The sequence below is a fragment of the Chlamydotis macqueenii genome, chromosome 1 (assembly GCF_036417535.1).
Source record: "Chlamydotis macqueenii isolate bChlMac1 chromosome 1, bChlMac1.mat, whole genome shotgun sequence".
Classification (NCBI taxonomy): domain Eukaryota; kingdom Metazoa; phylum Chordata; class Aves; order Otidiformes; family Otididae; genus Chlamydotis; species Chlamydotis macqueenii.
In genome coordinates this window covers 50,072,662-50,096,371 of record NC_141556.1, presented here as the reverse complement: position 1 = coordinate 50,096,371, position 23,710 = coordinate 50,072,662, and the positions used below count along the sequence as shown (strand labels likewise).

General features: G+C 46.4%; 1 protein-coding gene across 2 annotated transcripts in view; it reads left to right on the top strand.

Annotated features, from left to right (window-relative positions):
- NTN4 (netrin 4) overlaps positions 1-23,710 on the top strand; it is a 47,263-nt gene that overhangs the window by 6,212 nt on the left and 17,341 nt on the right. For both annotated transcript variants that reach the window (XM_086750573.1, XM_086750583.1), the window contains exon 3: positions 14,685-14,972. In XM_086750573.1, the coding sequence (XP_086606699.1) occupies positions 14,685-14,972 (288 nt within the window). The remainder of the gene's footprint in view (positions 1-14,684; positions 14,973-23,710) is intronic.

Below are 23,710 nucleotides of genomic sequence, written 5' to 3'. Positions count from 1 at the left end.
CAGCAATTACTTGTAACTGCCAATAGCAACATGTATCTCATCTAAAGAAACATCGGAGTTTTGTGTTCTGTTTGGAGTTATGTTGTGCTTTACTCCCACTTGTAGTAGCACCTAATTTCAGACATATGGAAACAGTAATTTCACTTGAAGCAGTGGTTTCAAATTTGCAGTCAGCTGAAATGCCCCAGTCTGAAGGGTATCATTTAATTGCAGCTCAGTTGCCGCAGTTTTCTTTAAAGCACAAGCGTAAAATCTGCGAGTGCTGCTGGATTTCTTTGTAAACTGCTAAAAGTTTTTTTAGAATTGCAAAGTAACGACTGTAACCCATGATCCAAACTGTGTATCCCACCATCTGTATAGAGCTTTCTCCTACTTCAAACATTTCAGTGCCGCCTGTGCATTTCCAGACACAGAGCCAGGGCTTGTAGAGTTTTGCAGGACGGCGGCGTCTCTGCACGCTGCTGGCAGCTCAGTCGCTGCCGCCTGTCCCCCCGGATGAGCAATTTGCAAAGCTCAGGGGAGGCCTCAGGAGATGGTGGCTCACCCCAAACCGCACCAGAGCTGATCCGCCTGCGTTTCTGCCAAGTGTTGCAGTGCCTGTGAGCCTTGTTTCAAGGCAGCTGCACGCAGAGCCTCATAGTACTCAGGGGCTTACGGTTTCTTTTTAATAAATCACATGCCTTAGTTTGGAGCAAAGGTGTATCTGCTTCAGTTTTTCTTGAAAAGAAAAAACAGGCTTTTTGCATTTCTTCTCCCTTCATCATCGTAAGTCATTCCTTAGATGCCTAGTTCAACTCTTATGACAAAAATTCTCCCTCATCACAACTTTGCCATGATGTTGATTTTGAGGAGATTTATGTTACCACAGAAAGCAAGCTGCCAAGCCTCTGGGTTGCTTTCAAAGACCCAGAGCTCAGAGCTTGTGAATAAATGAGAGATGTTGAATTGACTCTGGGAGATGCCTTCCGTCAGCAGCTCTGGGCTTCCCTTTCAGTGGTGGGACCAGGGTGATGAGGAGCACTGGAGAGCAGTCTGCATGGAAGGGCTGCAGGGTGTCACCCAAGCTGAAGGTCACCACAGCAGCGGGAGCCAGCAGTGACAATGTCACACACTGTATGTGGTGCTTGGCAGGTCTACTGATGGGTAGAGTCACCTCAGCAGGGACTTGGCAGATCTCTGCCCTTCCTTACCAGGCATGGTTATCCTCTGCTTTGGATGCACCTGAGTCCTCCACCCTGAGCTGGAGGATCAACTGCCCAATGGTGGAATTGGGAAAGACATGGCAGATCTGGACACAACTGTAGAGGAAAGAGGTTAAAGGCTGCATGGCACAGCAGTGATGTCAGGAACACTCCATTGGTGCCCCGGGCTTAGTCTTAAAGGCTTTCTCAGTGGAAGGAAGCATGAGTTCACAGGTCAGCACATGCTCAGAGACTTTGCTGAGCTGAGCCCCACACTGGAGCAGGCTGCCTGTAGTCTGGCCTCACACACAGAAGAATCACCCTTTCAGCAGCCAGGAAAGCAATTGCTTCCCTGCAAGGGTTCAGGAGCCAAACAAAACATCTGAGCCCCTTCCCAATAGGGAACAAAGGAAAGAGGCAGATGGTAGGCACCCATCTCCTGCTCTGGCATCCCCAGGCACTCAGTGCATCCTGTTCAGAAACCCACCCGCAGACTGGCACTGCTTTCGGGAGTCTCACCGTTCAACACCTAGGGGCCAGGCTGTCCCCTGTCATGAGCCCCATCCAGTATGGGTGAAGGAGAAGGAAGGAGGAGGAAACCTCAGCAGAACTGACCCAGGTTTCCAGCAACCTTCAAGCACCTGTCAATTTGAGGGATTGGGCTTGCAGCACCATGAAGGAGAAGAGAAACTCCTTCCACATCAGGGAATCATTTTGGATCAGCTTTATGCAGGGAGGGTCACTAATGCTTAATTTAGAAAATTAATTGTTTTGCAGCAGCGGTTCATTTAGCACAGGCAGAAACCTCTGAAGCCTTATACTATCTGTGTTTTAAGAGAAAGGCTAGAGCCAAGTTTTAGCCTGCATCATACTAATGTGCTACAAATCCAGAGTATTTCCACTGTTTTCCAGGGTGTAACCCTTCAGCCACGTAATTGTAAGGGAAAGCAGAACTGGGTTCACCAGCCAAACATAATCTGATCTAAGTAAACAAGATGCAGAAATAAAATCTTTCAGCATCATGCTCGGACAGGAATGCCAATTTTATTAGTATGCTTAAAAGGCTGCCTTCCCTCCCATAGTTCAGGTTGTATTAATATAGTTCTTCCTTTGCAGCCTAATCTGATTGCTGTTAAGTGCTCACTGACACGGGGCCTTTAGCAGATGTTAATTCTTTAACTGTGAGCGAGAGTGACTGTCCACTCTGCAATGCAATTATCTCATTCACTTTACATTCCCATCTGTGGTCAATTCAGATTAGCTCGCCTGAGTGTCCCCATTTAGACAAAGCTCCAGGATAAAAAGACTTACTGAAGCAGGGTCTCCTTGACAAGATTTTAGTAAATTAGTAACTTATTTGAGTGTTCATCTATTCAGAATACTGCTAATAAATCACTTTGAGACCTCAGCTATTGTTGCTGTTTGCTATTAATAGGGGAGGCGTATTTGCAGCTTGACTGTATTCCAGCAACAAATTCTAACATGCTTTTAACTTTTGAAACATCACATACTGCTGTTTTACTATGAGGTGTGTGTCTTACTGAGCATTTTATTGATTTCATGCGCCTCTGTAGCAGAAAAACCTTCAAATGTTTTGCCTTGCACTGTTAACGCATGCGGCCTGCCTCTGTTCCTTAAGGATTTGGACACCAGTCCTACTGGTTCTACCTGAAATGAGCTGTGTAGAGGAGAATTAAATTGTGTCCTGCTACTCATAAATTTGGCCCTGATAGACAGTAAGGAATTGTAACACTCACTGACAAGCAGGAATTAAAGACCCTCAGTAATTTTTATTTTGGAGCCCTAGTTTTTGGTTGTAGGAACACTCTGTTGTAGCCTGGAAGCTTTTGCCCATTTTTTTTTCCTGTCTTAGGCCTGAATAAGCTTGATCTTAAGCTTATCATTGCTGTCCTTAGCTGAAGCTACATCTTCATTGCTCTGAGATCCTCCAAGGGTCTCATGGGTCATGGGAGATTTGAGTTCAGTCACTTGCAGGACTTGGGACTCCACGAAGAACCTGGGCAAATATGCAAGAATAACCTCAAAAAAGCCTGGGACATCAGCCCATTAGAGGGTTGCAAGCGGCTTTTTTAATCATCCCATGCTACTGGTGTCTGTACAGAGAGAAAACAAAGGCCTAAACTGACCAGAAGGAAAGAGGGATCCTGGCTGGTGTTCAGCAGTGCTCAGGACGTGTGAGGACATGGCTAGGGAAGTAGGTTTTCAAGTCTCATCTCTACACGTTGTGTAAGTGCATTTTGTAGGGAAAAAAAAAACCTCTTTAACAGCATCTTCCTTGTCATTCCATCTTTGCAAAATGCGGATTATTGAGCTCTGTCCAGAAATGCTGCATGCAAAGGAGAGTCTGTTCAGCTGGGAGCCAGGCGTGACAGGTGTGATGCCAGACTCAGCTCAACCCTTTGCATTATATCAATGAATTTAGCAAGACATGGGGGCCATTATTTCATAAGCCCAAGAATTATAATTTCTAGGGGAAAAGTGAATGAAACGAAGTAAAGGAAGTCAGATCAGAGTCAATGAAATGATGTAGGAACCTAGAAATCCCAGGGTGTAGCAGCTGGCCATTCAGCACGGGGTGGCTGGGGAGGGTTTGTGAGAGCTGAGCAAGATGCGTGCCTGCCGGCCAGCACAGCAGAGGGCTCGCTGCCCACAGCAGCGCTGGCAGCAGCAGCACACCAGCAGGATGCCGTCCCCACACTGGCCACCTTGCTGACGGCTCTTGGCTTGGACCCTGAGCTTTCCCTCCTGGCAAGGAAGCCCATCTTCCCAAGCCCTGAGAGGGGTTTCTGCTGGTTTAAATGCAGTGTGGTTGGGAGGAGCTTCTCCCATTGAATAATAGGGCTGCAAAAAGAGGATTCAGGGAAAAAGGGGAAACCTGAGCTTAGTTTTTAGTCTGTGACTGGGAAAACAGAAGATTAGGGCAGTTCTGGGCATATGTGGAAATGAACTTTTTGTCTGCAGGGAATTTTACCATGAAAGTTACTTTTCCTCCAGAGTTTGGGCACCATCAAGGCTGAGTGACACTACTGCTGTGTTCTGGGCACTGGCACCTGATTTTTATGTTTCACATACAGGGAATACCAGGGATGATAGTGCCAGATCTCTGGGCCAGGTTGTGACAAACCCCTCCCCCCTCTTTCAGTCCTGGAGGAGTGACGTGTCCTTTGCTGGGCCTCCTGGGTGCTCAGCATCTCTGGAGAACAAGTAGATGTGAGGAGCAAGGCGCTTCTCCAATCCACCCAGTGATGCTCCGCATGGTTCCCCCCAGTGCAGCTAGCCCACAGGAAGGTCTCATCGTCTCCTTTTCTCCCTGGCTTTCCCAGTGTTTTTGTCACTTTGAGGTTGGTCCTCTGCTTGGCCAGCTCTTGAAATGCTGCTGCCTCTGGGATGGAGCATAGCCAGTGTTTAACAGTGCATATCGGCAGTCTTCCGTTTAGAACAGCGAGTTTCTAACAACTGCAGATCAGAGCTTCTGGATTGGCCTCTGATTATGGCTAAAACAAATTATTCCTCAGAGGGAGCTTGACCAGTCTGTGAAAGGAGGTATATTGTAGGCTGCCAACAGCAGGAGGGAATGGGTCCCAGGGCTCCGGGAGACCCTTTCCAAACTTCTTATGTAGGAAGTGAAGAGCACTGTACCCACATGAAACAAGAGGAATTTGGGTAGGCAGAATTTAATTCTCTAAATTGGCATCTGGCCTTGTTAGCGGGACTATTGCTTCCCTTGAGAAAAGTGCTGCGGGATTTTAGCGGTGCAGCCAGAGCTTCTCTTCAGGCACTGCACCCCACTGCTTCATTTCACAGTTCATTTTTGGCATGAAGGGAGGACTGTCTCACTTATTCAGCTCCCAGTTCACTGGCTGGAAAGTAGGGACTGCCATGTTTCTCTTTGGGATTCCTGGATACAAACAGTTACACAGGAAGTCTGTAACCTAAAGCAGTAAATCGACACATCTCAGAGGTTTTGAATCAAAAGCTCATGGGGACTTAATCTGAGATTAATCGCTATGCACAATGGGTGTCGGTGTGAGATATCCAGTCTACCAACATTTGAAATCCTACACAAATGGTAAAGTTCTAAAATTCTCCCTGGGCAACATTTCCTTGAAGAAAAGAAGTTAATGTCCAAAAACAAACTTACTAGACACATATTCCATGAATCTCTATCACCAGCCTCAGTGCAGCATCCCTCATTGCTGTGGTCAAAGTCTGTAGCCATGGCTTGAAAGGAGGATGCTGTCTCTCATTGCCTTTTTAACTATGTGTATTTATATATAATTCAGACCAGTGTTCTTTTTTTTCTAAAATTAAGTGTAGCTCATGGTAACTGGATAGTTTAAGCAGCCAGCTCTATAGACACAAAGTCTTTTCATTACAGACAAGAGCAATTGAAAAATATTCATGAAATTGGGTTACTCTTAGGCTGAATGAAATCCCCTTCATCTGTAGTACTGTTGCCGGCACTGTTGCCGAAATGCTAACCTACTGCCTTGCAGGCTTTTGCAGTGGTGCATCGTACTCAGAAGCTGTCAAAGGGGTTATCCTCCAGCTCTGGGGAGTGAGCCAGCTTTTCTTACAGCCCTGCCTACAAACAAACAAGTCCAGTTCTCTGTCTGGCTCTTCAGAGGTAGCTCCAGGTTTTCTTGGTCTTCCACACACACAACAGGTACTGCCAGCAGGCCAAGGCTGAGAACATAAATCTTTGTGGGGATAGGGAAAGGAGGGGAATTGCTGGAGGGAAGAGTATTTAAATACCATCTTTCTTGCTGAGCAGTCAAAGGCCTTCTTCGTATCATCAGCTGAAATGTGCCCGTTCATTTTCCTGTGCAGGATAGAGCAGCCTTGGAAACGGTGATTCTGAAGATGCAAAAAAAGCAGTAATTATTTCCCTTGATAGCACATAGCCGATGATATCCTGCATCTGGAGGGTTTTGTTAGCCAGGAAACTGAGCATTTCTATCTGTTTGATGAGTGAAAGTAGTGATCAGGCAAAATAAAACCATTGTGAAATAAATTGTCAATCCTTGGAGAAGTACTGTTAACTGGAGGTGAAGTAATACAAATATTTTGAGCTGTTTTGAGCTGGAGACAGATTTTTCTGGTAAGAATATTACTTCTGTGATCATTGTCTGCCTGAAGACAGGCATGACCTAGCAGTGTTTCATTTTCATCTAATGAAGTTTTGTGGCAGGATGTTGAAGGGAAGCTGAGAAGACAGCTCTCATCTGATTGATTATTGCCAGAGATGTCAAGGATCCAGGAGAAGTCCTGAGGCTCTTGCCTAGCTCTCCTCGTACCTTTTCCAGCTCCACACCAGCTGGCTGCTATGCATGAGTGGGAGCTCATCCCGCACAGCTTCTTGTTTTGAGAATGGCAGAAGAATGCCTTGAGTTTCCCAGAAGATAAAAGTTGCCTTGGTATAAATTAATTTGCCCAGGCCCTGACAAGTGATGGTTGTTTGAAACAGTTGGATTTGCCTCCTGAAGTCTTTGTAAGATTGCCTGACTTTTGGATGGTGAGACAAGGGACTACTTGCCTTGTTTTCCATGCTTTAAAAGATTGCAGAAGGTCTGTAGGCATGGGCCAAAAGGTAGTGCCATTCCTCCAGGCTTTTGAGGAATTCAGGGGCTGCCGCTGGTGGTACACAGACAAAATACTTCATGCTGACAGGCTCCACTGCTCAGTGTGACCTTAAGTGTCTCTGATGGTCACCTCTCTGCAGTGATGAGGTAGGTTTCCCAATTTCTCTTGTTGTTTCGTCTCACCCACGTGATGCTGAAGTGCCCAGGACAGTCCACCATGGCTGATTTTGTGAAGGAACAAGATTGTTTTCCTAAAATTTTTAGGAGCTTAGTGCCTTTAAGGTGTATCTTCCAAATGTGGTTGAAGTTAGACAGTGATTTCAAAGGTTTTTAGGGTGGACTGATGGACAGGCAGATCCAGTGCAATGGCATAAGACCTATTTCAGTAAGGAACTAACCTAAAAGATATGGAAAGGCTTTGCAAGAGAAACAGTCCTCTGCAGACACAGCTCTCTCTTCTGGGAAGAGCCAAGGAGAGGGCCTGGTGGAATTTGATCGCACTGATGCAAAAAGATCCCTGGAAACTAAAAGGCTGGCCAGGGTGGGTAAATGCTAGCATGGGGTTGAGCCCTCAATACTGAAACTGGGAGACAAGAAAAATCTATCATCTGCAGACTATCTGCCTCTCTCAGAGGATATATGTGGGCAGGGAATATGTTGGTATATGTTAGTTTCAGGGAATATGTTAGTATATCACTAGGTCTGGTGGTTAGACCATGTGTCTGACAGATGGAGCACCTGAGCTGCTCCTGCACTGGCAGGGCTGAGGAAGCCCCGTCAAACGAGTCAACTCCTGTGCCTGAGGCTTCTTGCTGTAAAAAGGGGTCTCCAAAGGCACCAGGGCCAGTAAGAATGTCACTGCTCCCCAAAGGTACCAAATGGTGTCTCAGCCCTGAGGCTCCTCTGCAGCATGGAAGGGTGACCGAGCAGGTGTGTCCAAAGGAGGTGTGAGGGTACTCTCTTTGAAGTGGGAGCACCTGACTGGCACTGGATTTCTGCAGCTAAATTTACGTCCAACTCCATCTGCAAATGAAAAAAAGGAGAGGTCTAATCAGGCTTTTGTGGTGATGATAAGTCTGTTGCTCCTAATGCAGTTTCTTGGGTGGACGTTGAAAGCAGATGCCCTGGCAGGTTGACATTATAGACAGCCTCAGTGGGCACGCAGATGTTGCATCATTATTATTATTATTATTATTGTTGTTGTTGTTGTTGTTGTTGTTGTTGTTGTTGTTGTTGTTGTTGTTGTTGTTGTTGTTTCAACTAATCATTTCTACAAATCAATCTTACTGTCCCCTATGAGCTTTTTGTAATGCATACTAGGAGAAATGATTGCTTGTAACTTTTACATCTGTTCAAAAGGAACGCTTAATTGGCCCAATAAAATTTCTCAGCTAAGCTTCTCCAGACAAGACCAGACAAGGCAGAAAGCAGTGGCCACTTTTGGGTAGTTCCTATGGAAAAGGGCCTGGGCTGTTTGACAAGCTGGGCTGGCTGCGGAGGGAGGAGTGAGGGGACAGGGCACAGGCTGGGGATGGCAAAGGCATTTCGGGCAGCCAGCATAGCATGGAGTATCTCAGCTTGAGCTGCGGTTGCGCGTGGCTGCGAGCAACAGCTCGCCTGTGGGGGCCTGTGGGCATGAGCAGACATGAAGTGATGCTGGGCACGCAGCTGGAAATCCTAGGGCCAGGAGGTGAGGGACAAGGGCTCCCCTTCACCTTAGCCCCAGCATCTGGCAGGCAGTGCCTAACCTCGGCTGTGTGCCGAGCTCAAGGGAAATTTTTCAGGAGGCAAAGCGATGAGGTCCCAGATGCACTGGCAGAGCTCCACCACCACCGTTACTGCCCACATTTTCAGAGCATTGTCCAGACACTAAATAAACCAGATAGCTTCCAGTGACGTGGAGATTCAACAAGGCCCCATAATACAGGCCAATTAGCCACATTTATTTAGTGCCTGCATGCCAAGAGACACTGCAGACTCCAAATGCAAACCTTAATTTTTCTGTTAAACACTTATCTAGACATCACATGCCCTTTTGTAAGGTGGTGCAAGTCCCCCATTGCTTTTGCTGTCTCTCTGTTTGGAAAAGAGATAAAACCTTAGATTCTTTTTATTCTTTTTTTTTTTTCCTGTGTTCCTGTAAAATACATTGAAAGGCATAAAACCACCAGCAAAAATCAAATAAACCAGTACTGAATTTATCAAATGCCCATGAGCTGAACAGGTGAATTGCTGATATGGATAAGTCACTGTTATAGAGTGCTTATAGATGCATTTTCATGCATCCAGGTCAGATGATACAAAGTAGAGTCAATCAATCTCTTTTGGAAAGAAACCACAGACCACTTCACGCAGTGTTACTGTCTTGGTTTTCATTTATAGCCAAATAAATATGTGGTTATGTTTTTAATGTTTGCTTATTGTTTTCATCTCTGATATATTCCCATTTGTTGGCTTTTCCCCATGTGTATAAGCTTCTTGAGCCTCCCATCCGTTTGTTCCCTCTGTAATTTACTAGTGTTATCATTTTGTGAACCATCTCCTGATGCCTTCCAGGCTTGGGAGGAGAAACTCTGGCCAGGGCTGGTCTCCTGATTAGAGGTTGGAACGTGGCACCTCTAGCCAGGCACCGGGATCCGGAGAAGGATCCTGCGGGGGCTGCGGGTCCCTGTCTGCGACCTCTGCAGCTGTGCCTATTTCTGAAGGTCTGTGAGGACGAAATTTTGTGTGGATCACATGTGTCTCTTCAATGTTGTGGGCATTTGTGACCCAAAGGGATCTGTTTTACTGCTGTGGCCACTTGTATCTTGACAAAGGTCTGGCTGCAGCTGGCGGAGCCTCCAGTGGTCTGAGATGCATCCGTGACTCATCGAGAAGGCTTTGCTGATGGCAAATCTTTCATTGGTTTTGTTGACTTCCTCAGGCAACTTTGACTTCAGAGTCTATTTTTTTTTCTCTCAGCATCGTTCATTAGCATTTTCCTTCCCACTGTGGATATATATAAAGATGTCCTTTCATTGCCTCTTGAGTCCCTTTCTTGCAAAGGGACTTTTATGTATTTATAAATCGAGGTCATTGTGGTGCAAGCGGTTACTTGAGTGCACCATTTTCATGGCTGTTATTTTATTTATATACACGGCTACATTACTGCATCTGTGGAATGGCAAGTAGGTAAGGCTTCTGATGCCACCAGGACAAAATAAAGTGAAGTAATCAACACAGCAAGAGTTGCTCATGACAGTCCATAAGGAAATTGAAACGCTGTGGAAATTTATTTGAGAGTGTCTTTCTAATGATATACCCAAACTGCAGACAGCCAGAGCGGTCTGGCTGAAGAACAGGATATTTTTACTCCATGGCATGTGCAAGGCGCTGCGAGGCAGCTTCTCCACTCCTGCTCCTCTGAGAGTGGAGTGGGCTTCCACCTGCCACCCCCGGGCATCCCACCAGGAGGGTCAGGTGAACCTGACCCCCTCAAGGCACAGCTGTGGCATTTCCTCACCCAGGGACTGCAGTCTACATTTCCTATTTGGCTGTGTAGAGAGGCTTCTCCCTCACCAAAAAAAAAATCCCCGTGCAACTTTTAAATCACTCCTCTGTTGATGTTGCTTCATGCAAAGGTTGCATTTATAGGACATGGGATCCAACAGCATAATTCCATGACGTGGAAGGAACATTATCCCACTTACTAGATATTTTGTTTTGAACACAGAGGTTCTTTTTATTTGCCTTCTGGTTTGTGACATTTGTTGCTCAGATACGTGATATTTCTGGATACTTAGTTTTAAATGGAAGCTGAGATAAAGTTCCTGGGACTGTATTTAAGAAGAATCCAAAATATCGTAAGATTTATAGTGAGCTAGCAACACTGGGAATGAAAATATCTTTCTGATAGGATATATTATGGCATATCTAACATAGAAGTGCTGTGAGTTTTCAGTTTATTACTTTCTACTTGTTCTACAAAATACAAAATTTTTCACGTACACAGAGACAGACCTGAGTGGGAAAGCCACAGATCTTGTCACCATGGGATGCTTTCTGGTCAGTCTTGCTGCATGCAGATAGCCAGATGCTGCCGCCATTGCTCCACCACCAAGGGGATGCGTTCCTCTGCGTGTGGCGGAGCTTTCTACTGGCAGAGGCCTCGCTCTGTGAAAACAGGAATGGCATCATGTATCAAAAAGGATGTTCTCCCGTACCTCATTGAGCTATCTGTCTCCCTTGTGTAATCACAATGTGGCTTTTTGGCAGAACCCTTGGGCACAGCTTCTTCCAGCGCTTTTGGGATAGGAAGAGTAATGGACTTGATGGGTCTGCAGGCAGCAGCTTCCCCAGGGAGCAGGAGGGAAGTGCCTTCACCCCGTCATCTCTGGCAGAGGGGCTGCCCCAACAGCTAAAAAGCTGACATGATGTGTGCTCGCATCAGCCAAGACTACGACCGTGATGGCGGAGCGGCTGGGGAGAGTTTCTCTCCCTATGGGTTGAGCCTGGCACCCAAGTTGTCTGTGTGGCTTTAGTGCGATAAATCCGGAGGGCTTTGGGAAGCTGTCAGGAAGAGGAAGTGATGGCTGTGGATTGGGTACATTACCATAAGTGTCCCAGAGCAGCTGGGAAGCACTGGCCCAACAGAGTCAATCAGAGGAGCAGCAAGACCAGAGTCCTGCCCAGTGGCACTGGGGAGATGATGGGTTTCCAAAACCTCATTGTCAGATGCACCTATGTGTTGGCAACATGTTCTTCTCAAATCCTGCCTAAATGCTTCCCCTGCAGTGTTAAAGCTAAACAATATTTTGGTTGAGGATGCCTCTGGCTGCGGTGGCTGGGGACTGCCGGCCAAGCCATAGGTGTGAAAACCTGGTCAGATTTGCTGTGCAAGCCGTGGTTTGTTTGTAGACAGGATGCTGCAGCCCTAGGCCTGTCCTATCGGTGGGAAAATTGCACGGAAAAGTCCAAGGAAAGGTAAAAGCAGGAAAGCTGGCACCTGCCTGTGTGTATGTGTGGTGCTGGGCAGCACAGAGATGCAGACCCATAACAGCTGTATGAGGGTGGTGTGGCCCCAGCGATGTGCTCACTCCTGAGATGGGCTGAGATAAATCAACAAAGTTAATGACTGAACAGGGAAATCCTACCAGGAAACACGTCCTTGGCCTTATTATGCAACCTCTGGGGGCTCCAGCTCAATCTGCTGACGCAGAGGAGAGAATCGCTATTTGTATGGCATCCTACGTGTTATAATGATTGGTTTGTATTTTATTAAAGCAGAGCTAGTAGTGTCTGGGATGGAGGGATGAGGGTGTTTACTGTGCTGGCAGCCCTGAGACCAAGCTCACCCCGTTACGCTGCACTACTGCAGGGTACAGCGCAGCTCTGAAGCTGGGGCCAGGGCTGCTAGGCACAGCCGGAGCGATATGGGGCAGCCGAGGGGAGTGGCTGAGAGCCTGCAGCCCCTGGGAATTACAGATAGGGCTCATGTTTAGCATCACTGTTTTCAAGTAGCCATAAAAAGAAATGTTTGTAACATTTTAGGGCCTGAACAGGAATACTGGCTCCATTGAAATCATCAGCAGAACTCCCCCTGAATTCCACACAGACAAAATTTAACTCTCTCGGCGTGAAGGCGCTCAAGGTTATTGATTTCCTCGCTGTGATTTTCTTTACCAGAACTACAAGCATCAGTCACGTGCATTAAACAGGGATAGATAAACAAGAAAAACTGAAAATAATGAGAGAGAAGTCTGCAGCTAAATCTAGCATAAATTGTTCCCATTTGTGTATTTCCTTTGCCACTCTCATCTGAATAACAGCAAACAAAGAATTCTTTTATAAGCAATTTATGTAAAAACAAGGAACCTCATATGCTGGTTTTTATTGAAAAATCCCAGCCTGGCATTTTCCATCATCTCCACTAAATGGAAATCAATGTCTCCAGTTTGGATCTTTCCCAAGGAATTTTCTTTCCGATTCTAAAAGCATCTTCTGTTCACAAAGCCACTAACAAGTAAATGTGATCAGAATGACATTGATTTAAATTTGGGTAAATGACAAGCCTTGGGGAGAGGTGCAGGGCCTGCTAGTTGGGTTTGCTTGGGTTTCTGTTCATATCTGCTTGATATTTTTATTTTAGGAAAGCAGAAAAAAAAAACCTGTATGTTCCTGAAAGAGAGGGGGGAAAAAACCTCACGTTTGAAATGTATTACTATTTATTAATATTGCTTATCAGACTCAACACTTCCGCACAAAGGACCTAGCGCTCACCAACCTTGCCCTCTGACCACCTCTCCTGGTTAACCTTCTCCCTGATTGACGTCTTTCCGGCAGAAGATGCTGGAATACCTTTGGGAGGGAGTGCTTGCAGGATGATGGCACGGGGCTGCAGCTGCGATGTCCGGCACCAGCACACCCAAGCCCTGTTGTTACCAGCCACTGGTAGAGACCGTGCTTGGCAGGCTGATGGGCCGCACAAAAGCACATAGCCACCATTCAGGTCCAAAACGAGCTCTAAATCTCCTTCTAGGCCTGAACAAAGCTTCCTCTGGCTGGATCCTGGCAGCTCTGGAGAAAAGCCAGGTCTCAGCCAGGAGCAGTGCCAGCAGCGATGGGGCTGGCGGAGGTGGCAGTCGGCAGGCAAAGCCCGTGGGCAGGCGAGCTGGCAGCACCAAGGTCATTATTTCCAGGATATGTGAATCCTGGTGAAAAAAAAGGGAAGCCTTCATCCGCTGAAGCATATCAGCCATATCCTTTGATAGGAGCGGATTTAGGGAGAGGAGGCTGTGATCCTCGTAAGTGGTGCTGGCAGGCTCGCCCGCTGCCTCTTGCCAGGCACCCCGCAGCATCTCCTGGCAAGAAATGATGGTCGCCCTTCACTGCTGCACACATCCTTGCTGTCTGTAGGAGGCTGGCCAGAGTTTTGGCTGGTGTGAGTGGTTATTAGTGGGGCAGTTGGGTGGTTTGAGGAGGTCTTAAGCTGCTGCTGGGAGCAGTGCATGGAGCCCTTAGCTACGTCACACCCTCAAACACTCGTCAAGTGACTGATTGAACTGTTCCTTACAAATATCAAGCTTTCAGCAGCTACTCAGTGAAGAGCTATTTAACTATTTAGAAAGTGTCACTGTAAGTTAAATGTACCGGTATCTAATACGTGTGTTGTAAATGTGTCATTTTATGCCAGTAGTAGTTATGTGAGTTATGTGCTGTTTCTGATGTCACACTATAGGCAGCTTGACCAACAATTTTAAAATAAACCTCTTCAAGAAAATTATTTTTATCTAGTGCTCTCAATTTTCAGCTTGAACCAATATTTACCTAGTCAATCAGACCTAAGTTAAAATAAAGACTGACTGATAAGTATTTGTTTAAACTTCAGAAGCCCCCCACTTTTCTTTCTTTCTTATCTCAGTTTTCTCCATTATCAGTTTGCTGTCACTAATTGCCACACCTAATCACTTTTCCACTAGGAAGCAGCCTGGGACTGATAGGAGCCAAATATTTGGAAATTTCAGCTTTATTTGTTAAAAAAATACACCCATTCTGGGAGAGGGAAGGTTAATGAAAAGTCTCCCACCTGATCATTGCCTGTAGGACTGCAGATCCCTGTGCTGGGCTGTGCCATGTACCAGCAGCACCGACCTCTGCTTTAAGTTTATGGTAAATTGTTGCTTGGCACCCACAGGGTCTGGACTTTGTGTGGAAAGAGGCATAGGGGATCATGGGAGTTGACTTCACACACAGCATGGTCAAGGTGGATTTGCTGTTCCCACCATTGCAGAGGGGAAAGAGCATCACAAGAGCCTGGTGCATGCTCCTAGGGGATGCTCCCACTGCCATCCCATCCCCTGGCCCACCATGGGGCTGGCTGACATCCCTCTTTCTGCTTTTCTTGCTGCATTTCTCTGCCCAGGTCATATACCGAGCTCTGTCACCCCCTTACGCAGCAGAGGACCCATACAGTGCGGAAGCCCAGGCGCAGCTGAAGATCACAAACCTGCGGGTGCGGCTGCTGGAGCGACAGGGCTGCCCGTGCCTCCCGGTGAACCCAACACCCCATGTCCTGCAGCCCCCGCCGCCCCTGCACTATGCCATCTACGACTTCATAGTGAAAGGCAGCTGCTTCTGCAATGGCCACGCTGACCGCTGCGTCCCCGTCAATGGATTCAAGCCTGTCAAAGCAGCCGGCGTCTTCCACGTGGTATGTACACACGTCCAACAATGTCTACACTGCAGGGAAGCAGAGTTTTTTAAAAAAAGTATGGAATGGTATAGAGTATGGTGTAGGTCCAAGTATACAGTAATTGGTGTGGTCCCCTCAATTACAAGCACAGTGAGCAAAAGTGGTCTTTACAGAGGAGGTGGTCTTGTGTCAGGCTGAGGTGCTGGGCTTCCCTTGTGCCTTGGTGTAGGGTCCACCAGCACTCTTATCCTTCAAGGGTTCTTCATAGTAATTTTATTTTATTTCTTTCAGGTGAATCCTTAAAATAAATTAAAATTGCTGACTCCCTTCTTCCCCCAAATGCTAACTCTCAATAACACAATGTCTAAAAGATAATCAATGCAGGGCATTCTGATGACAGAGACGGAGGAGAGCTTCCTCAAATGTACTAGGGATCTTGTGATTGCCATTGCTTCTGGAGAATCCTCAGATACTGGGTTGGCTCCTGAACTGAGAGACAGGAGAACTGGGGTTTGCCTCTCACTCTCAGGCTTTCTATTGCATTTTGCAGTACCTTTCTCTGGATAAAATCACTGTGCTCCAGTTTCAAGGGGACTCCCATCACAAGAGCTCTGAACTCACATCCCTTGGGACTGGGAAAGACCCAAACCCCAGACTTCACACATCCCAAAAGAAGCAAGAGCCAATAACCCATTGGCGAGGTGATGGGCGCAGCAGCTGCTGACATGTTGGATGCCTGAGGCATGGCATGCCCACACCCTGCCAGCCCACTGTCACCCCAGTGTTGCTGCCCCCAGCACAGCTTGTGCTTTCTGCCTGTCTTGGCTGGCTCTGAAAGTCCTGGCTTTGGTGGCAGAGGAGTGGTGGGGAAAGCCAGGGCAGCCAAACGTATTGCGCTGAGTAACATTAGAAAAGGAAAGATCATAAAAACGTAAGGCAATTACTCTACGTAAGGAGGTCTGGCATCCGTCCAGCTCTTCAGGGAACTCTCATTTCACTTAAATTATGGTCTCAGGCATGAAGCAAACAGCATGTTTCCCTCCTAATAGAGCTAGTCTTGCAACATCTTGAAAATATACTGATTTGAAAGCGTGCAGCGCTATGATTGATACAACTGTTTCAAGTAGCAGGGTTCTGGTTTCCACAGATGTTCCCTGAGCGAAAGTCTTTGAAAGGAGCTGTTTGCTCAGGATTATTTCAGTGGGATACAATGGCACAGGAGCGTGCCCTGGAGCACCGCTGAGGATTACAACAGAACTTGCAGCCAAATACGTTTCCGGTACGGCTATAGCCTATGGAAGCCATAGTGTGCAGGTAACAGGCAGTGCTGTGGGAAGGAATCAAGTGCCAAAATCACACTCAGAACCAAAGCAAAAAATAGCAACAAGCCCCTGTGCTGGCCCCGAGGGGACTGGAAATTCAACTCCAGTTATAAATGTGTAGGTGGCAGGAGTCCCAAAGGTGACGTTTCTGCAGTGAGGCTGACTCATTTCACTGTGCCTTACAGCTTGTTCCACACACCCCTTAAGGGATGTGCCAGTGTAAGGGTGACATGTGCCAGTGTAAGGGTGACGTAGCCCCACGGCTGCAGGGTGGGTCAGGGAACGGTAAGATGTTTCCTCTCACAATAGCGCTTTTTCCACCATAGGACTAGGGCAGCTGGGGCTGAGCCCGTTCCGTACCAGACTCCTGCCTGGTGCAAGGCTGCTGTGATTTAGGGACTGCGGTGGCACCCAACTTGTGTGTACCAGGCCAGGGTTTGCCAGTGCATTGCTTCAAGATGGGAAGAGAGGATTATTTCTAAGATGATAGCGAAACACGTCTGTGTGAATGAACAGGAAAAGGACAGACGATTGTGGGGCCGATTAGCTAGGAGAAGTCAGAGGAACTTCTGAAAAGAGAGTAGGATTTCAGAGAGTGAGTGTTTTTGTACGTTTCACCTGAAAAAGTAACATAAAAGATAATGCTGAAGAATTAAGGTCAGTCATTCAACTGTGACATGAGGACTTCAGTCTTGTCTTTCTGTGACTGTATCTATGTGGAGGTTTAGCAGAACCTTCACTATAAAACTGTGTCCTCAGTTTTACAGTCCTCAGCATTACCATTACCATTACCATTTCACAATATAATTATAAAATCTGGCTCTGTTTTTATACTTGTTTAGATCAGAGCAGTCCTGAAGAATAACCCCTGAGTTAGAGAGCTAACACCAAAAGTTAAGCAAGCTTAAGATCCCTTAAAAAAAAAAAAAAAAAACCAAAAAACCTTTTCCAAAAAAAGTATGTGCAAGTTTTCTTAACCTCCTACTTCATCTCAGCCCACAGACAAAATCCTAACTGCAAGCTTAGTTTCAGTCCCTGCTTGGCCCACAGAAGACCTGGATGTGATGTATTTGTTTTTCTCTTGGGCTGCTCTGGGCAGTAAGCTGGGCTGTCCTGGCAGCACTGGGCATACCTGCCAGGTCTCAGGCAGATCTCGCAAAGTGACCAGAAGCATTTCAGCCATCTCACCCGAAAGGATCTGACAAAGCCGTGCAGTGATGCAGGGCTGCTGGTGGCTGCTGCTCAGGCAGGTTTGGTGCAGGGACCTTACCCAGGGGGCCAGGGTGCTCCACTCAGCTTGGGACATCAGCCCAACTCACTGCTGTGAGATTCCTCCCACTGAAAGCATTTTTTTCTGGAGAGCTAGCCCATCGTGTGCTGAGAAGCTGACAGTTTTGAAGGTAAATATTCTGAGTGACTGATGGGATGCTAGAAGTCCAGCTTGGCCAAGAGATAATACTGACTGGGGACATCCTCGGAATGTGGGGGTGGGATGCAAATAGGGTTGTTTCATGGACATTGAGGGGCTCCTTCCACCTCAGCAGAAGCAGCTCTAGCTCCATTCACTGAGGTGGAATGTGATGCCTTTGTGATCCCTCTGAGTCAGGTCAGAGCAAAGGTGGACGTCAGAGCTGAAACATAGGCTGTGAGAAAAAGATATTTCACATTAGCCCCAACAGCAAAAAGCAAATCTGATAAGAAAAGAGGTTTGTTTCTGTGCCCTCATCACTGTCCAGCTACAAAACTCTCTGTGATGCTCCTCTCAGTGGTGGTCACTGTGTGGGTACCACAGAGCAAAGCTTGCTAGCGGTTCCTTCACCCAGCCTTTCTCCTAAAGAAGAAAGGAATTTGTGTAGGAAAGCTCTGGGTCCATTTGAGCATCAGAAATGCCATGTCAGCCTTTAGGTGAATTCTGAATAAACAGGTGGGGGTCCTGCTCTAGGGGAGTGTATCTCTCATGAGCTACAGGGGAAGCCTACAGAGAGGACCTGGCTGCCTTCCAATGATGGCAAGGGCTGCTCCTTGTGTGTAGTACGATCCTGACTGTCGCTTGTGTGCAACAGACAGCTGTCAGGGTGGCATAGATATTCGTCCTTTTCTTTTCTACTCCTCACAAATTTATTCAAAGTGTCACTACCCAAATCTCATCAACAACGGCCCAGTGCGTGATGAGAAAAAGGGTGCATGGTCAAACACACCTCATACCATACCATGCAAAGCAGTTGGATCAGTTTGTGACCTGTGTTATATGGTGAAACACCCATGTGAGTAAAGAAATGGATTCATACACACAGGAGAACCCTCCTGATCTTCAGTGTTCATGAGAAGACTGCTTTTTTCAGCTGATGTGTAGCATGGGACCTTCTCACCCCTTGCCAGCACCTCTACTACAATGGAGCTATTGCAGTGTGTGCTTGGACCCATTCCCATGGCCTGCTATGGCAAGAGTTGTGAAAGAGGAGGTCGACTTAGAGATAGGTAGGATCTTGCAATTTAGGACTCCAAAGTGGGGAAACCAAACCCAGAAAGACCTTACCTGGGGTGTGCAGTTCTGTCTTAAGGAGTTCATCCATCTCAGATTCCTTGGCCCTCCCCCTTCCCATGTGGCCAACCCAGTGGCCGTTATAAATTGTTATCATGCTACTGACATCAAAAGATGCTGAAAGTCGTCTTCAGCGCCACTGACAGAAGCCTATTGTACAAGGAATTAAAGAAAAAAACACCAGACGGCCCCCGCACCCTAGACAACAAGCTTTGTTTTCTTTCACAAGAACAAGATAGGATATGAGAATTTTCTCATGCATAAATTTGGTTGTCTGATGCTTTGAGAAAGAATACCTCCCCCCATGCTGACAGCAGCCAGTAGGCATTGGTTCTAAAAATTGGCACAGTGACTCGAGTGCAACACAGTTTAAAAGCTATCGTTAGAGACTCAGCATGAATTCTGTGATTTTCCTTTAGGCTGATATCATGCCCATTTTCCATTAAAGTAAAAAAATAGAGAGAGAGAGAAAAAACACATTTCTAGCAGTTCCAAGAAGGAGACTCTATTAAAAGCAATTGCCCCTCCCAGCTATTTAGCCTATTTACGCTTATCAGGTGTTTGGGATATTGATTTTCTTTTAGTGTGCATTTATGTTGCACTCTATATAGTGGGTGAGTTCTTGCAATATAAATCAATTAATAAAAGGTGACTGAAAGCATTTTTCCCTTGACGCAGTTTTTCTTTCTCACTGCCCAGCATTTTGGAACATGGTAAATAGGAGTGAAAGTATTTTATAGGATTCAACTTAAGAAAAGAACCCATGTATTTGCAATCTGAAAGGAAGCGCTGGAAGGTTGTAATTCAGCAACAAAAGGCTCTGGAAGGAAGCATGCCCTAGTAACTGTCTTTGTATAGAGAAATCAGTCACTCGTTTATCTTACAGAAGACAACTTTTGTAACACTGTTTGCATTGTGCCCTCTAATGACTGACATTGCGACGGGGCTGTCAAGCTAAGGGAAACAGTGTGAAAGTGAACTGGGATGTAAAGACTCCATGACAAAATGAAAAATGGTATGAGAAGGCTTTGCCGCTTAAATGAGTCAAGAGCCGTGTGAATACTTAAAGGAGTGAGACGTACTGGGGATTGCATTTGTGTACTTAGTGATGCTCCAGAATGACCCAAGTGGGTACGCCTTACAGTTAAGTGTAAATCGAGGTGAATGAAAAGGGAGGAAAAATGGGGTTTTTTTCCCTTGTCGATGTGTAAGGGTCACATTCTGCCTTCAGAAAGGTGCAGAGATGCTGGAGAAGTCTCTAAGGCCAGGTACATGATTTCCATGCTCTACTTTGAGTCCTAGCAGAGCTGCTGGTTCCTCAGCCCCAGCTCCCAGCCACTCCCTGGCACAACCGGGAATTTACAGAGCATGGCAGTCTTGCATCTGGCCCTCCTACAGCTTTTACAGGCATTAATTTCACCTGGTGAAATTTAATTAATTAATTAATTAATTAATTTCACCCTGTTGGCTGCCTTTCACCTGCTGCTGCTTCTCTTTTCCTTCTGTTACCTCTGCTACTTGTCTTTTCTTTCTCCTGTGTTCAGCTGTCACAATATTTCTTAATAACTAAAAAAAATACCTGTCTGCCTATGGGCTGAAAGAAAGGACTCACTGATATTCACCTTCTTTTGTTGTTTCTGATGCATAAAAATCTTTTCTGTCATGCTGGAATTTGTAGAAGAAAAAAGAGCTCCAATGGGATAAAGCTAGGATGGAGAGATGTTTAAAGCAGAGCTCTTTTGGGGGGTAATTGTTATAATGCTATTGAAAGAGAATAAACACATCAGCCCGAGGCAAGGTTTTTGAAGCACTTAGGTCCGACTTTCATTAAATTTCTGGAAAAAGGAATAGAGAAAAAAAGGTATTATCTAAACAGTTGCACTGCGAATCAAGTTGTCAAAGAGCCCATTTCCCTCCCCTCACTCACTTGAGATGGACCATTTAGCTGTTCAGCTTGTTCATTAGCAGATCTGCACCCCACTCTGCCTGGCTGAGAGGGGTCAGGGCCACCATGGGACCTGGGGGGACCTTGGAGAGGCAGAGTTTTCTCAGGGTCCAGCCTGTTTGAGTAACACCACTGTAAAGACTCATCACCACAGGAACTGGGAACACAGCTGCCTTTTCCAAAGCTTGCTCACAAAGACCAGAGCCTGAACAGCTGCATCTGATGCGGAAGCAAGGCCAGCTGTGTTCTTGTGCCCCCATGGATGCTGACCCAGACGTGTCCTGCTGAGATTACGAGTCCCTTGCCCCATGGCAAGCAGAGGCACATGAGTTTGCAAAGAATGCATGGCAAGCTCAGCCACCAAATGGCCATCCTAGGCTGTGTCGAGCTGAGCAGCTCATGCAGACGGGCTGCAGGACCCACAGCAGGACCTGGGCTTGGGAGGGAGCATCTGATGAAGGTGCTAATGCATCTGGCTGTGATAACCCCTGGAGGAAAGGAGACTGCAAATCAGCACCCTTGTGATAAAGATGGGGGATGCATGGCTCCTCCTGACCCAGGCTACGGCAGCACCCCCTGGGTGCTCAGCACTGGCCCCGGGAACAGGTTTCCAGCCCTGCCAAATCAGCTGAGGAGCCCGCACCTACAGGCCTCTCTGCTGGTCCTATGCTTGCCATTATGCAGAAGTCAGAATGGCACTCTTCTGTTATTATTTAATCTTTTCAGGCAGACCATGTGTTTCCTTCCTTCCTGGGTGCATCATAAATTTACAAGTGATCAATATGAGGAGCTTCATGCCCTGCTCTGCCTCAGGGGCTCTCCAAACATCTGCTGACTTGATTTGCTTGATTTGATACTGTTTTTTAAGTTTTTTAAAAAACTCTTTCTTTAGAGTTCACATACAGATTAAGAAGTTTGGCACACAGCTATTCAGCAGTTTACTTATTAGCTCAGCGTGCCAAATTAATGGCTGCATATCAGGGTCCTGGGATACCCATCCTCTTCTGTTTTATTTTCACCCACCTCTCTCTATTCTGGCAATGTGGCATGCTCTATTATACAGTACTTGAGCTTTCAGAAAACGTAGGCTCTTACACCTTGGGACCATGAATGCTTCTCAGTGGGGAGTTTTGCCTCACTCTCTACTGTTGTCTTGGGATGCTTAATCCTTTGAGGGTTTCTTAGTTGCTGCTAAGTTTCAGAGTTGTTTGTTATTAATGCTGGGCAGCCGTTGGCTGATTGATTAAGTCCCCACTGGTTCTTTGTGCTTCTTTGGCAAGGCAGAAGCTGAATTTGAGGGGTGAGTCTGCAGGCCACAGGCAGGAGGAGCAACCGTCCCTACAGTAATTCCAAGAGCCCTCATATCTGAGACATGCTTGCAACTCTTCTCCCACATTCTTCTTACTTTGGCATCATGATCACCAGAGCACCAAGGGACCACCTGGTTTTGATCATGCCACCCTCTGGCTCCCTCAGATCACCTTTCCCCTCCTGATCATGCACATCCCAAGTCTGGTGGGTCCTCTTCCCTAACAGCTGGGACAGTTCTATGAGGAACAAGCTGAATGATTTTTCTGGCCACTGATGTGATTTGAGTTGCTACAGCCTGTTTAGCCTTAACCACTCAATGGCCAAAGTGCTTGCAAGAAAACCCTACCAAAAATGACATCAAAGAGTTAGGGCTCCATCAAAACCACCAGAAGATGACCACACCAACCAATACAGCTTTAATCAATTTCTGTTTCCATGCAGGTGAACGCTTTTAAATGTATGTGAAGTAGCTCTGTAACATTGGTTTGTTTGTTTGCCTGAAAAATATGAGAGAAAAATTTTATTGAAGAGTGGTAATGTAGAAAAGTGAGGCATCTGCAAGTTTGCAGAACATTTTGTAGGTCGTAGCAAAAATGAAAATATGAAAACACAAGACACACTTTGAGAGCTAGATATTCTCTCTGCAATTTTGTTTTGTTTCTTTTCTATATTTACTTCTTATTCTTTTCAAACATTAGCACACATTTAAGCATGTATCAACATGATAAGCCAGATGGACCAACTAGTATTTGTGGTGAGACCAAGAGATATCTACGATGAGGCCAAATAGCCCAGAAAGCGATGTTATCTTAGTAATTGCACTTCAGCTTAGGTGCTTGCGCATTCTGTCTGACTCCATCTGTATCTGTCCACTTCTTATGCAGTCCAGTTGCTGTACTGTATTTTGTTTATTCCTGCTTTGATGATCCAGATATTTTAATAAGGGAGGAAAGGATCACTTTAACAGTTTTTGAAATATTTTGCTATTTGCATTGCTGCTGAAAAGTTTTCTAAGGACTTTCAAGGTCAGTTTTGAAATTTTATTTGTACCGCTAGGTAGCAGCTGAAATCTATTCAGCAAAAGTAAATAAATCAGAAAGTCATCATTAGCCAGGGGCGTGTGTGGTGTGTGTGTGCACCTACGTAACAAGCAGGAGCTGTTTACAACATGTTCAAGGTCCTCTTTGGTTTTGTTTATGTTCAGGTTTTTCATCGGAACCACTTTTTGTGGCAGGTCTCGGCAGCAAGTCATACAGTTAGGAACAGCACAGTTGTAAAACCACAAGTTAAACAAGAGTGGAAGGCAGCATTTTCCAGTAGCAGTGAAAGCCATGCCCCAGGTCCGGGCCGGACCACCAGGCACCCTGACCACTCTGTGTCGCTCCCAGTGCTGAAAGCAGCCAGCAGCTGGTGCAGCTCCCCAGCTCCCTTGGTTTTATGGCCAGCCTGTGGCATGAGCGTGGGACCACACTGGCAGGGCAGGCTGAGGTCTCTGGCTCAGTACTGAGCAGCAGGAGAAGCTGAATCGTGCTCAGTTTGTTGTCTTCCTCTCTCTACCACTTTCTCCATGACTGGTGAAGGAAGGGGCACCAGAGCAGTGAGGCACCGCTCAGCTTGTGTTTCAGCAAACGCAGGA